General features: G+C 43.4%; 1 protein-coding gene and 1 long non-coding RNA gene across 3 annotated transcripts in view; one reads left to right on the top strand and one right to left on the bottom strand.

Annotated features, from left to right (window-relative positions):
- Positions 1–2783: 2783 nt before the first annotated feature.
- On the bottom strand, positions 2784–7263 carry LOC140491434 (uncharacterized). Its single transcript, XR_011963310.1, has 2 exons — positions 6767–7263; positions 2784–5511 (listed from the first exon to the last, which is right to left on the bottom strand). It is a non-coding gene; the product is annotated as an uncharacterized lncRNA (long non-coding RNA).
- Positions 7264–7737: 474 nt separating this feature from the next.
- ggnbp2 (gametogenetin binding protein 2) overlaps positions 7738–15732 on the top strand; it is an 83193-nt gene continuing 75198 nt past the window's right edge. Inside the window, exon 1 of one of the 2 annotated variants that reach the window (XM_072589601.1) lies at positions 7738–8179. In XM_072589601.1, the coding sequence (XP_072445702.1) occupies positions 8087–8179 (93 nt within the window). In that variant the 5' untranslated portion in view covers positions 7738–8086. The remainder of the gene's footprint in view (positions 8180–15732) is intronic. The other variant, XM_072589600.1, reaches the window with a different exon arrangement.

Here is a 15732-nt window from a genome sequence, read left to right on the forward strand (position 1 = left end):
AGTGGAATTGATGTGTTTGCTGAATTAGAAGGGTGGTAAAAACAGATGATTCTAAATAAGTTGCAAGGTTTCTAGCAATTGATTGACAGTAGGTCTGCTCTCAGAATTTGGAATGGGGGAGGGAGATTCCTTCTCCCATTTTCAATCAATACCTGTTTTACTTTGGTTGCATAGTGTATTGCAGATGGCTCAATAGCTTTTTGGGAGATGTTTCAGATGACATTTCTTTGATCTGAGCAGCATCTGCTCTAACTTTTTAAAAACAGGTGTATACATGACAGTCTCAAGCATGTGACCTACACAAATCCAAACAGCTTTCATAAAATAAGATAATGGGTTTAACTAATACACATGTGTTGTGTTGTGGCCTCTCAGGTCTTTTGAGACAATTTTTTGCAGCTGAGACGAGAAACCATTCCAATACAATGAAAGATCAAGCTGACTCATTTCATATTGGTCCAACACCCATGGAACTTCACCCACTGTATTGTCCATGGTGAGACATGGTAAAGCACCATCCTGTCCTGCTACGATTCCTAATTCACATGTTACTGTGCTCAATCGCAACAAAAAGGATTTACAAATTTCGTTCTTGGGTAGGTTGCCCATATTTCAATCAGATATTTGCTTGAGTTTCAGGTTTGTTCTGGAATTGTTGTGTCCATTTTAAAACTAAAGATTTAAAATTTGTAGCATTTTCTTTGTCTCTACTGGTCATGGCAACATGCATTGGAAAGGCAGCCACCAACTTTGACAGACTAATAAAACAGACAGACATTGGAGAGGAACTAAATGATTTGCAGCCTCACTAACACCATGTACCATTATGACTCTCGTGATTATTTTTTTCTTTTTGCCTGTTGGGGACTCTGGTGATTATAATGAGGTTGGTCAAATGGATCTCATTGAGTATGAGTTCCCTGATTGGCTCAGATTAACAGCCCTATTCAGAAAGTCCTGGCTGACAGATATAAACAGGAGTCTCAGAGAGCCTCCTCATTTGAGGGACTGGCTTTGAGCTCATTGGCCAGAGTCCAAGTACTGTGCACATGTAAATAAAGAATGACTTGGTGGTAGGATATTGACCTCCATGGAATTACAGGAGAAAACAGTATACACCTGAAGAAAATTTGCTCATAAAACAGTTGCCTTTGAGTTGGGGTAAGCATTTCTAGCATCATGCCTTCAATTGGGAAGCTTGACTAGTTCAATCCTGCCAGAGAGTCAGATGTACAGCACAGAAAGAGACCCTTTGGTCCAAATTGTGCATGCTGATCAGATATCTTAATCATGTCCTATTTATCAGAATTTGGCCCATATCCCTCTAAACCTTTCCTATTCATGTACCCATCCAGGTGCCCTTTAAATGTTATAATTACACCCGCCTCCATCATTTCCTCTGGTAGCTCATTTTAAACTCACACCACCCTCTGTGGAAAAAGTTGCCCCTTCGGTCTCTTTTATATCTTTTCCCCCTTACCTTAAATTTATGCCCTCTAGTTTTAAACTCTCCTACCCTGGGGAAAAAAAACACCATGGCTATTCACCCTATCCATGCCCCTAATGATTTTATAAACCTCAATAAGATAATTCTTCAGCCTCTGACATTCCAGGGAAAATAGCCCCAGCCTATTCAGCCTCTCTTTATAGCTCAAACCCTCTATCCCTGGCAGCAACCTTGTAAATCTTCTCTGAAACCTTTTAACAGCATCTTTCCTATAGCAGGGAGACCAGAATTGAATGCAGTATTCCAAAAAATGGCCTAACCAATATCCTGTATAGCTATATCATGACCTCCCAACTTCTGTACGCAAAGCACTGACCAATGAAGGCAAGCATACCAAATGCTTTCTTCACTGTTGAAGGGCTTATGCCTGAAACATTCATGGTCCTGCTCCTCGGATGCTGCCTGACCTGTGCTTTTCCAGCACCAAACTCGTGACACCGCCTTCTTCACTACCCTTTCTACCTGCAACCGTTGAAGTCTGAGCCCAGTATAAGGAACTAACACATTATTTTTTCAGGCAAATGACATTGAAGCAGATGAAAAGCAATGAGTAATTCTTCTGCCTGTGGACCCACAGCATTTTTGATTATTAGGAGCTTAACTTTCCCTGAGACATCAGATACTAAAACCTTTCCAGAGTTGATGGATTTAGTTAAGGCATATTATGACACCAAACCTCCTCTAAATCTTAGATACTATCGGTTTTATGTGGCAATTTGAGAACCTGGGGAGTCTGTATCAGAATTTGAGGTTAAGATGACTAGCAAAAGCAAGTGATTTTGTGTTAACCTGGATTTAAATGCTGAGATACTGTTTGGTATGTTGGATTAATGATGTAATCATGCAAAAGTGCTGACGACGTGAAGTCCAGCTGGACTTCAAACAGGCATGAAAACTGGTTGTGTCATTATAAAATGCAACAAGGCAAGCAGGGGAGCTACAGGGTATCCTGATTGAAGCAAGTACCCACACCTGTCTGACTAAGATGAGATATTGTATTTTTGGTTATCTTTACTAACTCACTCAACAGCTGAATAGGTGTCAATATCATAAACAATACAATCCCCATCAAGTCTCCACAAAATATTATAACATTAATCAACCCTTAGTAACCATCTCCTGGAACTGAATAGATTCCCCAATTAGTATGTACCTGTTAAATGCCGTTAAATGGGCTAGTATCCCTTTAAGAAACTGACAAAACAGTGTTTCCATGAAATTGCATGAATGGATGAAACACAAATAGTAAATAAATCTCACAAACCAGCTCCAGTAATCAGTTTAATATCCTTTATTCTTTTGTTAAGTATAGGTACAATTTTTAAATTATTTAGAGCATATAGGCCTAGTATTTTTACTAACATTTACTAACTTAATACAAAAGGACTAACATCTCAATTATACAAGCAGACCAGACAGACACACTTAATCCCATCAGAAGTAGCAGCTAGCATTTAGCACATTTTAACCCATCTCCAGTCTTCCAGGACAGAAGCCTTTCAAACTATAGTTTAAAAAAAAGTAATACCATAGTAATGGAATTTTAACATACGTAAGAACTGTATTTCAGGATTTTATTGCTGCCTTGAACTTGTGCTGTGATTGGTGAAGGAAATTTTCGCCACTCACCGATTTTGGTCATTATTTGAACACTATCCCACACCAAGCTGAGGAAACACCAATTGAGTGTAGGCAATCACATGGCCTCACGCGAGACATATTCTGAGCAAAGAGACCCTAGGTCAGCCCACAGCAAGTCCCCAAAACAAAGCTGAGTCTCACCTAAATGACTAAAACGTTCTTCAGGATCCAGGCTGGTAAACCTATGTAGTTGTCGGTATGCGTACTCGAGAGACAGTAAAGGAGTCCTGCAAAGCCCGACTTAAGGGAACTCATAGGCCAGTACCCAGGAGAGTGCACACCCTGGAACATCCACCTACATCTGTTTTGGAACAGTTAATTTGCTTAGGAACATCCAAAATCGGAACCAAACTAAATAAAGGCCTGCTTAAATGGTCACCTAGTTCTCATGGAGGTCGATACCGATGCAGCCATTTCAGAGATCACACAACCAGCCTTTAACCAGATTTGCGAGGACTCCTCGCAAATTTGCACAATACCTTGACATTACACAGGGGAACCATTACAGATTAAAGGGACAACTTTGGATCTGCTCTCTCATGAGAAGCAGCTGTTTCAATTACCACTGATTTTAGTAAAAGGCTCAGGCCCAAGGTTGGTGGGCAGAACTGGTTGGGAAAGATCACCTTGAAACACTAAACATTTTTTGATTAAAAAATGGCTGCTGAGTGAAGTCATAGTTAAATATCTGGACATTTTTCAGGAAAATGATTGAGTTTTTTGAGGAAGTAACAAAGAGGATTGATGAGGGCAAAACAGTAGATTTGATCCTTATGGACTTCAGTAAGGCGGTCGACAAGGGAGACTGATTAGCAAGGTTAGATTTCATGGAATACAGGGAGAACTAGCCATTTGGATACAGAATTGGCTCAAAGGTAGAAGACAGAGGGCGGTAGTGGAGGGTTGTTTTTCAGACTGGAGGCCTGTGACCAGTGAAGTGCCACAAGGATCGGTGCTGGGCCCTCTACTTTTTGTCATTTACATAAATGATTTGGATGCGAGCAGAAGAGGTACAGTTAGTAAGCTTGCAGATGACACCAAAATTGGTGGTGAAGTGGACAGCGAAGAAGGTTACCTCAGTTTACAACAGGATCTTGATCAGATGTGCCAATGGCTGAGAAGTGACAGATGGAGTTTAGTTCAGATAAATGTGAGGTGCTACATTTTGGGAAAGCAAATCTTAGCAGGATTTATACACTTAATGGTAAGGTCCTAGGGAGTGTAGGTTCATAGCTCCTTGAAAGTGGAGCCACAGGTAGATAGGATAGTGAAGAAGGCGTTTGGTGTGCTTTCCTTTATCGGTCAGAGTATTGAGTACAGGAGTTGGGAGGTCATGTGGCTGTATGGGACATTGGTTAGGCCACTCTTGGAATATTGTGTGCAATTCTGGTCTCCTTCCTATCAGAAAGATGTTATGAAACTTGAAGGGTTCAGAAAAGATTAATAAGAATGTTGCCAGGGTTGGAGGATTTGAACTATAGGGAAAAGCTGAACAGGCTGGGGCTGTTTTCCCTGGAGCGACGGAGGCCGAGGGGTGACTTTATAGAGGTTTACAAAATTATGAGGGGCATGGATAGGGTAAATAGGCAAAGTCTTTTCCCTGGGTTCAGGGAGTCCAGAACTAGAGGGCATAGGTTTAGGGTGAGAGGGGAAAGATATAAAAGAGACCTAAGGGGCAACTTTTTCACGCAGAGGGCGGTACTTGTATGGAATGAGCTGCCAGAGGAAGTGGTGGAGGCTGGTACAATTGCAACATTTAAGAGGCATTTGGATGGGTATATGAATAGGAAGGGTTTGGAGGGTTATGGGCCGGGTGCTGGCAGGTGGGACGAAATTGGATTGGGATATCTGGTCAGTATAGATGGGTTGGACCGAAGGGTCTGTTTCCATGCTGTACATCTCTATGACTCTATGACAATCAAAGGAGCCAAGGTCACCTTATATGTTGACCAGGATGCAAGTCTGCAAGGCTTGTCCAGTGCCATTTATCTTATGTGCAAATGTAGAAGCAGAAATCAGAAGGCTGGAAAGTGAATACAGCTGATGTTGCACCTTTGGTACCGTTAACACCGGAAGAAGAGGAGGAATTTCTTCTGAGACGATCTGGGTGCAAGAGACGATCCACAGTCCAATACATGCTGCCTATATCTGAGTCAGAGGACCTAGACCTGGGATGAAAATATCCCTAGAGAAGCTACAAGGAAAAGGACGAGCTGTCACCATGCACTTAGTGATTAGAAGGAGGTTGGCCATGTGGATCTCTGAGTATGAGTTCCTTGATTGGGGCTGTTAACCTGGTCCAATCGGGGAGTCCTCACTGACAGACATAAACAGGAGTCTCTCACTGGCAACTCGGGTGTTTCCTTAAAAAAAAGGAAAAAAAACAAAGAAAAATTTAAAAAAGTAAAAGAGAAAAAAAAACTGGAGTCTCAGGGATTCTCCTCACTCCAGAGACCGGCTCTGAGCTCATTAGTCAGAGTCCAGGTATGGTGCACATGTAGATAAAGAGTGACTTGGTGTCAGGATACTGGCCTCTGGGGTGTTATTTCAGTTACAAAAGTTCTGTGTTTTTAAACACCACTCTCTAGCAATAAAGGCCAAAATTTTGTCTGCCTTCTTAATTATTTTCTGCACTTGCATGCTAACTTGGTGTTTCATACCCAAGAGCAACCAAATTCCTCTGCATTGCACTTTGGTGAGTGTTTCTCTCTATTTAAATAATTGCCTGTGTTTTGATTCTTCCTGTCAAAGTGCATGATCTCTCAATTTTCGACATGGAAAACCACCTGCCACGTTTTTGCCAACACACTGAAACTATTCAGATCCCTTGTGTTCTCATCATAATATGCCCTCCCACTTACCATCAGCAATTTAGGATAAATTGTAATCTGTCCCATCTTCCAAGTCTTAATTTAGACAGTAAATAATTGAGATCCTAGGACTGATCCTTTGGGCACCGCACAAGCGCATCCAACTTGGAAATAAATTCCTTTACTTTCTTCTGTATATTAAATCAATCCTCAATCCGTGCTAAGACATTGCCGCCAATTCCGTGATCTTCTATACTGTGCAATAACCTTTTAACGAAATTTGGATGATCCCTGGAATGACAGGTCTAGCATATGAGGAACGGCTGAGGATACTGGGATTGTATTCGTTGGAGTTTAGAAGATTAAGGGGAGATCTAATAGAGACGTACAAAATAATACATGGCTTTGAAAAGGTGGATGCTAGGAAATTGTTTCTGTTAGGCGAGGAGACTAGGACCCGTGGACACAGCCTTAGAATTAGAGGGGGTCATTTCAGAACAGAAATGCGGAGACATTTCTTCAGCCAGAGTGGTGGGCCTGTGGAATTCATTGCCACGGAGTGCAGTGGAAGCCGGGACGCTAAATGTCTTCAAGGCCGAGATTGATAGGTTCTTGTTGTCTAGAGGAATTAAGGGCTACGGGGAGAATGCTGGTAAGTGGAGCTGAAATGCGCATCAGCCATGATTGAATGGCGGAGTGGACTCGATGGGCCGAATGGCCTTACTTCCATTCCTATGTCTTATGGTCTTATCTACCTGTTCCACCTTATCAACTCTACTTCTGCACCACTCGACAAAGAAATAGTCACCTAGGACACTTGTCCAATCTTCCAGAATCGGCTTTGCACGACCTTCAAAGCAACCGCAGCAGACGAATCTTATTGGTGTCACCAGGATTTCCGTCTGAGGCCGCGTTTCCATGGTCACTGGCGGGTGGGACGCCGATCTCCACTCACGTTTAAAAGCCGTCAATCTGAAACAAAAGTAGAAACTGCCGGACGGGCTCAGCGGGGTCTGGCAGCGTCCGTGGAGAGAAAGCCAGAAGTTGACGTTTCGGGTCAAGCGGCCCTGCCCCATCGTTACCGACCTGGAGTCAACACCTCACATCCAACCGCCGTTATTAGAGCATTGTTACTGCCGGGCGGATGCCTACACCAACGCAAACCTTTCCCTTTCAAGTTCTGCGTCGGCACACGGCGCTGTCACTTTTCGCCGACCCCTCACGGCCAGGAGTCACCTTGATTCTCCCGGCGTGTTTTGAACGAGAGGCTGCAACCCCGCGCTCGGGATGGGCAAGGGAGCAGAACGAGGGTGGGGGCGGGGGGAAGGGTGTGAGCGCGCACGCGCGGTTCCGGCCCCGGCCCCAGCACAGGCCCAGGCACAGGGACCGGCCCCGCCCCTCCCCCTCTGTCACGCGCGGACTGGCCGGAACTACTTCCTGCAATGGGGCAAAGGAGGGGGTGTGGGGAGGGTTGGTTAGTGCGGATCTCGCCACGTCTGTGTGAGAAGGAGGAAATAGTCTGCTCGGTATTAGAGATGTATTGAGGCTAGAGGCACACAGTATTTAATAAAAGGAGAACACAATTACCGGGGAGTGAGTAATATGAATTCTGGGAGAGGAATTGAGGTGGGCAGGCAGAGTAGGTGTGTGTTTGTGGGGACAGGGAGGAGAGGCGACTCGCACTCATTGAGGGGACTCATTTCCCGGGGCGGATGGCGGCGGCGCTGTGGCAGTGACGCTCTCCATTTTTATTCGAATATTTTGGTGGAGAGGGAGAGGGAGCGGAGTTTGCGGGGAGGGAGGGAACGAGGGAAGGGAAGGAGAAAGAAGGAGTCAGATAGGTAGCGCCCGTCAGTCCATTCGCGAGCTCGACGTCAGGCTCCGGAGCTTTCTGGACGTGTAACCCCCGTCTGTTGTCGAGCCTTAGCTTGGTCGCCGATCTCGGCGATTGTTGAATCGTTAGCGGGAGGTTTCCCCACCCCCACCCCCCCCCCCACCCCCCCAGCCTCCCCCTCTAGGCCGGACTCTGTCTATCTCTGTGTGTGTGTGTGTGTGTGTGTGTCAGTGAGTGGCGGTTGGTTGCTGTCAGCCTTCCCCCTCCCCTCTCTCTCTCTCTCTCGCTGTTGACATGGCGCGCCTGGTTGCCGTCTGCAGAGACGGGGAGGAAGAGTTCCCCTTCGAGAAGAGGCAGATCCCGCTCTACATCGATGACACCCTAACGGTGAGTTTGAAGCGATAAATGGCGACTGCGGGTCGTCAAGGAAGGGGATGGGGGTGGGGAGAAGTTTTCCGATTCCCCCACCCCGCCCCCGACCGGGCCCCAGCCCCCAGCCCCGGCTCTGATCAAGGCCTCGGGTGCTGCCGTTTATTGACCCGGTCGTTCTAGGGCCTCAGGCTTCTGTCTATTGCACTAGGCCGCTGGCGTCCGAGTCTGCTCTGTCCTGTTCAGACACGGTGTGAAATCCAGAGAGTAGCCTCCCCTCTCTCCCTTGGCCCGTTTGGAGTGGAATGATGTGTCTCGCAGGAAAACTTGCCCTTTCTCTACTTGGGCCTCGGGTTGTGTAAGTTACAAAGTTCTCAAGTGCGTCAGTTTGCCTTGTATGACTGGCGTTTTTTTAAAAAACAGAATCAAAATCATTTTGTGATTCAAGTGGAGACTTTTGCACAAATGCAGATTGTTACATCATCACTTTTGTAAATTCACTTCCTTCCATTTTGTGGACTACGTTACTGGGATTTATGTTTTACGTTCCAAAATGTAACTTTAGCCACCTAATATTTTCACATTGAACTTTTGTTCACGTATTCACATACTAAAATTTGCAAGTGCTATTTGCTTCGTCTTTAGGAAGTTATTAAATTTCAATAAAACTAAAATATGCAGTTCTCCACTTGGCTTTAGGAATAGAGAAATTGTAGAAATATTGGAGATTTTTGAGCTGAATTTATTCCAAATGTATGTTTACTTGGTTCAGTTGCTTATTGTGTTTATTTTAATCTTGGGCCATTTATCCATAGGCCTTGTTGATTTTAATTTAGGTTTTCTTGTCTATTAATTATTGAAGATATTCCTGTCTGAGATTAATTTTTTCTAGCAATCCAAAAATGCTGTACCTGTATGGCAAGTGTAGTTTTGCATGTTAAGGTGATGCCACATATTGATGGAATACAGTTACAGAATGATTCAGGGAGATGTAAGAGTGTAGCAGCTTTAGAAGAGTTTGTATTGCATTGTACCTTCAACTTTTGAATCTCTCCCACGGTGTTTTGTGGGTGTTAGAAAATAAAGTGACACCAAATCACCTGAGAGATTTGGGTGATCAAAATTTTGGTTGAAGTAAGTTTTAAGGGACACTTGAAAGGAGGGCAATGAGAGAGATCCAGATTCAGGGAACAAAGTCCAAATCTTGCAATTCATCCAACTGAAGGCATGGCTACCAACAATTGGCATGCTAAAGTGGGCAGAATTAAGTGTGCAGATGCCTTGGCGGGTGGCACAGATGGAGGAAATTGCAAGGAAAAGAAGGATAAAGTTTTTGAGGGACTTGTTAATTTTAAAATTGAAGTCCCCAATTCTATATTGCCATTGTAGACCAGTGCATGAGCAGAATTTTGGATGGCCTTGTGCTTGTGGGTAGAACTTTGGTGATCAGTAAAGTGCAGTAGAATAGACAGTTAGCTTTGGGTCAGTTTTGGCACCAAGATTACAACTGACACAACCTCAGACAGTTGTGAAAGAGAAGGATAGTGTCAGTAGCTAAGGAATAACCTTTAAGGACTGCAGCAACGGTTTTGCTCTTCTGTATTTAATAGTACAAGTTTCTGTACGTTCTTGGTTTTGAACATTTGGAAAAGTAGCATGGCAGGTTAGATGCAGCGGAGACATTGAATTGGTTGAGCAAGCATTGTGTTGTTGTTGTCATAGTCTTAGAAATGTACAGCACTGAAACAGACCCTTCGGTCCAACCCGTCTATGCCGACCAAATATCCCAACCCAATCTAGTCCCACCTGCCACCACCTGGCCCGTATCCCTCCCAACCCTTCCTATTCATATACCCATCCAAATGCCTCTTAAATGTTGCAATTGTAGTAGCCTCCACCACTTTGTCTAGCAGCTCATTCCATACACGTACCACCGTCTGTGTGCAAATGTTGCCCCTTAGGTCTCTTATATCTTTCCCTTCTTATCCCAAACCTATGCCCTCTAGTTCTGGGCTCCCCACCCCAGGGAAAATACTGTGTCTATTTATCCTATCCGTGCCCCTCATGATTTTATAAACCTCAAAGGTCACCTCTCAGCTTCCAACGCTCCAGGGAAAACAGCCCTAGCCTGTTCAGTCTCTCCCTGTAGCTTAAATCCTCCAACTCTGGCAGCATCCTTGTAAATCCTTTCTGAACCCTTTCAAGTGTCACAACATCTTTCCATTAGGAAGGAAATCAGAATTTCACGTGATGTTCCAACAATGGCCTAACCAATGTCCTGTGCAGCTGCAAACTGACCTCCCAACTCCGTACTCAATACTCTGACCAACATCTACCTGCGACTCTACTTTTAAGGAGTTATGAAGCTGCACTCCAAGGTTTCTTTGTTCAGCAACACTTGCTAGGACCTTACCATTAAGTGTACACATCCTGCTAAGATTTGCTTTCCCAAAATGCAGCACCTCTCATTTAACTGAATTAAACTCCATCTGCTGTTTGGAAACTGATGTTTTTGGCTGAAGTTGCCAAAGGGCAGTATGAGGCAGATCAAAGTCACCAAAGATAGATCCTTTTAGGGGTATACAAGGTTGGATAGAGAAATCATGGCAGGTGATTACCTTGCCATTGTTGGATAGATAAGAATAACTAGATAAATCCAATCTTGTTGCATTGGAGTGGTATGGGGGGGGAGATGATGGAGTGATCAACTATGGAAGACAGTAAATGTGTTGAAAGATAAAGAATGGTTTCAAGTTAGTCATTTCCCTTTCCTATGTAATACATAATAGGAATCTGAGTGATGGACTGAAGGTTCCTTAGTCCCATTTTAAATCTTTTTATGGGGGCACTTGCTTTTTCGGAGTTTCTCTTCACTAAAGTTAGAGATGCTCTGGCAAAATTCCATTGATCCAAAGCATCTTCAATCTGTTCCTGGAAAGTATTATATGCTGTTTAGTTTCAGGCCCACATTATTTCCATCAGTGGTGGCTTAATGGTTAGCTCTGCGTCATCTCTGTCCATCTCTCCTTTTATAAAAATGTTGAATCCCATAGAAATGGACTTCGGTTCTGGATTTATCTGTTTGAGTTCCCTCTTTCTCCGTCCCTTTGTCTGAGCTGCACTACCACTCATTTTGCATCTCTAATCTCCAGTGGCTCTGCTTTTCCCAGTGTGCTGAAAATTTGAAGTCTTTTCTCATCTCACCCTTAAGTTATAGTTGCCTCCAGTCAGATTCCTTGCTGTCTTGTCATCTCTGGGATACTGCATTTTCCCATCCTAGCTCAGCCAAATAATTACAGAAGAACCTTTTTAAGTGACTCAGTTTGATTATTTAAGTTGCTTTTGTAAATCTATCTGCTTCCTCTTCTAGTAAATTTCTTTAAAATTTTTTTTACCCAAGTTTTAGGTTGCACTGTTTACTCTCTTGCCATCTGGCTGAGCCTTGCATCTGTCTGAAGCATCTTTCAATGTTACTTGTGTTTTTAAAAACTATAAATGTTTTTTGTTCTTATTGAACTTGTCTAAACTGACTTTTCAAAGAAAATAGTTGTAGGGTATAGAAATTCAATCTTCTATTTTCAAATAACTTTGCCTTCCCAAATTGGGACTAGATATGTTGCTACTACTGAATTTGGATCTTTAGCTCTGGGCAAGTGTCCTGACTTTAAATGACGAAACAGTTTGAAGATTTGCACCTACTTTGGTAGCTTGGATCATGGGGTGTTGATATTGTTAATGCAAGCATTTCCTGCCTATATGGCAGTTGAATCAACCATCATGTTAGTCTGGCCTACTGCAACTCCAGACCTATGTAAGGCTGCCAGATTTCCTTCTCTGGATGTCAGTGAAGCAGAGAGGTTCTCTTGATCGTTTCATGGTCACTAGTACTAAGCTTATCTTTCAGTTCCTGATTTATTAATTGAATTTAAATGCCAGCAGTTGCTATGATAGAATTTTGAATTGGTTTCTGTGGAGCATCACCCTAGGCCTCTGGCTTCCTTGTTCTGCTAACTTACATTACACATCCATTTCCTCGAGTTGACGTCTATGTCGGCTGAATTTCAGCCGCATCCTTTTGGCTTGAGTATGCAATCTAAGCAAGCAATTCCTACAACTAACTTTTTCTATTTATAATGTACCTTAACACAATATTCCAGATGTTACATGTTATCAAACAGGATTTGATGCTAAGCTATGGGAGGACATGATTTTCACCTTCTGTTCAAATAGTGATTAAAAACAGTCTGTGTTTTTGAGCAATCTTTAGAGGAAAGAGGTGGAGAGCCAAAGAAGTTTAGGGTGCAAGTTCTGTCACTTAGTGATTGAGCAGCTGAAGGAAAGGTTACTGTGGCAGAGGAACTACAATTAGGAATGCTCAATTCTAGAATTGAGGTGCAGCACATACGAGAGCTGTGGTGCAGGAGATGATTACAGATAAGAAAAGCTTATGTATTAATTTTAAAGCTGTGGTTCAAATAGAGGCTTTGTTTAACCAAGAGCTAATTAAAGTTGGTTAGTATTTTGAGAGGCGGTGAAAGGGACTTGGTCCATGTTAGTAGACAGGCAGAGCTTTGAATAATAGAATTTACTGTGGGTGGAAGTTGTGGCGACCTAGGCATGGATTTCAGCAGCATGTGAACTGAGATAGAGACTGAATTGAGGTTGGAATTGGCAGACCTAATGGTATGGGTATTTAGGTCAGACGTTCCCTTCTGTTTCAAAATTACTAGACACACTAGTCAACCATAGCTGGAAAACTGTGAATAGTTTTGCGCCACTTTTATCTGAGGAAATATACTGACATTTGAAGTAGTCCAGACAAGCTTCACTATGTTGATATTGAGTATGGAGGGTGGTGCTTATAAAGAGAGGTTGAGTAGATGGTGCTTGCACTAATTTGGATATAGAAGAATAAAAGGTGACCATTTTGAAATGTAAACTTAATAGGGTAGGTGTGGAAAGGCAGTTTCTCTTGTGGGATCATGTGTAATCTCAGGATAAGATAATGTCCATTTGAGACTATTGAGGAATTTCTTCTGTAGGTTGTGAATCTGAGAATTCTTTACAACAGAGGACTGTAATGGCTAAGTGAATCGAGGGTTGCAGGATTGATGGCAGGGGAGTGGAATTGATTCAGATCAGCCATGGCAGAGCAGATTCAGTTGGCTGGATGGCCTACTTCTAATCCTATGCCTTTTGACTTATTGTCGCATGTACCAATGTACAGTTAAGTTTTATTTACATGCTGTACAGGCAGATCATGCTATGCAAAGTGGATAGGGTAATAGACCAGTGAGGAATACAATGTTACAGAGATCGCAATCAACTATAAATTTGAGAAGTGCATTCAGAAGTCCAGTAACAGTGGGGAAGAAGCTGTTCTTGAATCTTTTGATACATATTTTCAAACTTGTGTAACTTTCTGCCCGATGGAAGAGAATACTGGGGTGAGAGGGGTCTTTGTTTGTATTAGTTGCTTTCCTGTGGAAAGCATAGATGGAGTCAGTGGATGGAAGATTGGGTTGTGTGATGAACTGGGCTGTGTCCATGACTCTAGTTTCTTGTGGTCTTGGGAAGAGCAGTTGTCAAACTACACTGTGATGCTTCCAGGTAGATGTGCTATGGAAAGCATTCTTTAAAAAAATTGGTAAGAGCCCTTGTGGAAATGTGAAATTTCCTTTGCCTCCTGAAGAAGAGGAGTAGTTGTGCTTTCTTGGCCGTTGCATCCATGGGTGGACTAGGGCAGATTTGATTGTCACTCCTAGGGACTTAATGCTCTTGAACTCAGCACCATTGATGCAGACAAGGGCATGCCCTCCACTCTGCTTCCTGAAGTCAATGACCAGCTCCTTTGTTTTGCTGATGTTGGAGAGATTGTTATCTTACATCATGCCACTAAGGAATCAATCTTTTGTCTGTATGCTGTCTCGTTGTTGTTTTGAGATCCACTGTATGACAGGATGGTATTATTTAGCAAATTGGTAGATGGAATTTGGGGCAGAATTTGGCTCCAGAGTCCTGAGTGTATAAGGAGTATAATAGGAGGCTGAGTATGCAGCCTTGCGAGGCATTGGTGTTGAGGATTATGGTGGATGGGGTGTTTTCATCTGATCTTGCTGATTTGTGGTCTCTGGTCAGAGTGTTGATCCCGTTACCAAGGGGCAATGCTGAGACCTGCATTTGAGTTTAGAGTTGTTTGTTTGGAATTATGCTGTTGAATGGAGAACTTCAGTCAATAAGCAGGAGACTAGCATGGGTATCTTTGTTATCATGATACTCCAGGGATGAGTGTAGGGTCAGGGAGATGATGCATACTGTGGACCTGTTGCACCGCTAGACAAATTGCGAAGGATCAAGGTAATTTGATAGGTTGCAGTTGATGTGAGCCATAATTAACCTCTCCAAATGCTCCATAATTATGGAGGTCGGAGCTACCCGACAACGTGCCTCAATAAACTACTATGTGATTTTTCTTTCCCACCAGGATAATGGTGGGGGCTTCAGCTTGTTGTAAGCGGAGGTTAAAGATGTCTGCGAATTCTCCTGCTGGCTGGTCTGCACGGGACATTAGTATACAGCTGGTTGCTTTGCTTTCTGTGAGTTCATTCTCAAAAAGGCTGATCTAACCTCTGCAGTGATGACAGTGCGTACAAGTGCATCTAAGGCTGTTGAGATACATGACATCATTTTATTAACCTTCTGATCAGAGAGAGTGTAGAATGCATTGAGCTTGTTAGGAAGGGTTGCCCACGATTCTGTTTGACTTTGCTTTGTAGATGTTTATGTCGTGTGAGCCTTGCCACAGATGATGGGTTTCTGTGGTTGAGCTTGATTTGGTATTGCCTCTTAGCCTTCAAGACTTTAGAGATGCTGCAACTGGATTTCCTGTATAGGTCAGGGTTGCTCCACTTGTAAGCCTCAGCTGGACTTCAGCAGGGAGTGGATCTCCGAGTTTATCCATGGTTTCCAGTTGGGGAATATTCAGATTAAATCCTTTGCCACACAGTCTTCTACACACTTACTAATGAAGTCTCTAATGGTAATGACATGCTCGTTTAGGTTGGCAGCTGAGTTTTTGAATATTGCTCAGTCCACTGACTCAAGTAGTCCCATAACCCCTCTGCCTCAGACCAGCACTACACTACTTGCGGTATTGTGTTCTCACGCCTCAGTTTCTACTTGTAAGATGGGAAGAGAAGCATAACGTCGTGATCTGATTTTCCAAAATGCAGATGCGGATAGAGCAGTAGATATTTTTGGTTCTATATCAGTTGTCAAAGATGTTCAGACCTCTGGGACAGGCGATGTGTTGATGGTATTTTGGTACCACATACTCTTGAGATTGGCCTGGTTGAAGTCACCAGCTATGATGAGCAAGGCCTCAGGGTATTCAGTCTCCAGCATGTTTGTAGCATTGTATACTTCGAATGTAGTCTTCACTTTCTCATGGGTTGGGATGTTATGATAGTGGAGATAAACTTGTGTGGCAGGCAGTAGCGAACAGCACTTCACTAAGTGTTTCTTGGTCTGGAGAGCATTAACTTGCTAGGGTTGCCACATCTGAGCACCAG

This window comes from Chiloscyllium punctatum, chromosome 19, assembly GCF_047496795.1.
Source record: "Chiloscyllium punctatum isolate Juve2018m chromosome 19, sChiPun1.3, whole genome shotgun sequence".
Taxonomy (NCBI): Eukaryota; Metazoa; Chordata; class Chondrichthyes; order Orectolobiformes; family Hemiscylliidae; genus Chiloscyllium; species Chiloscyllium punctatum.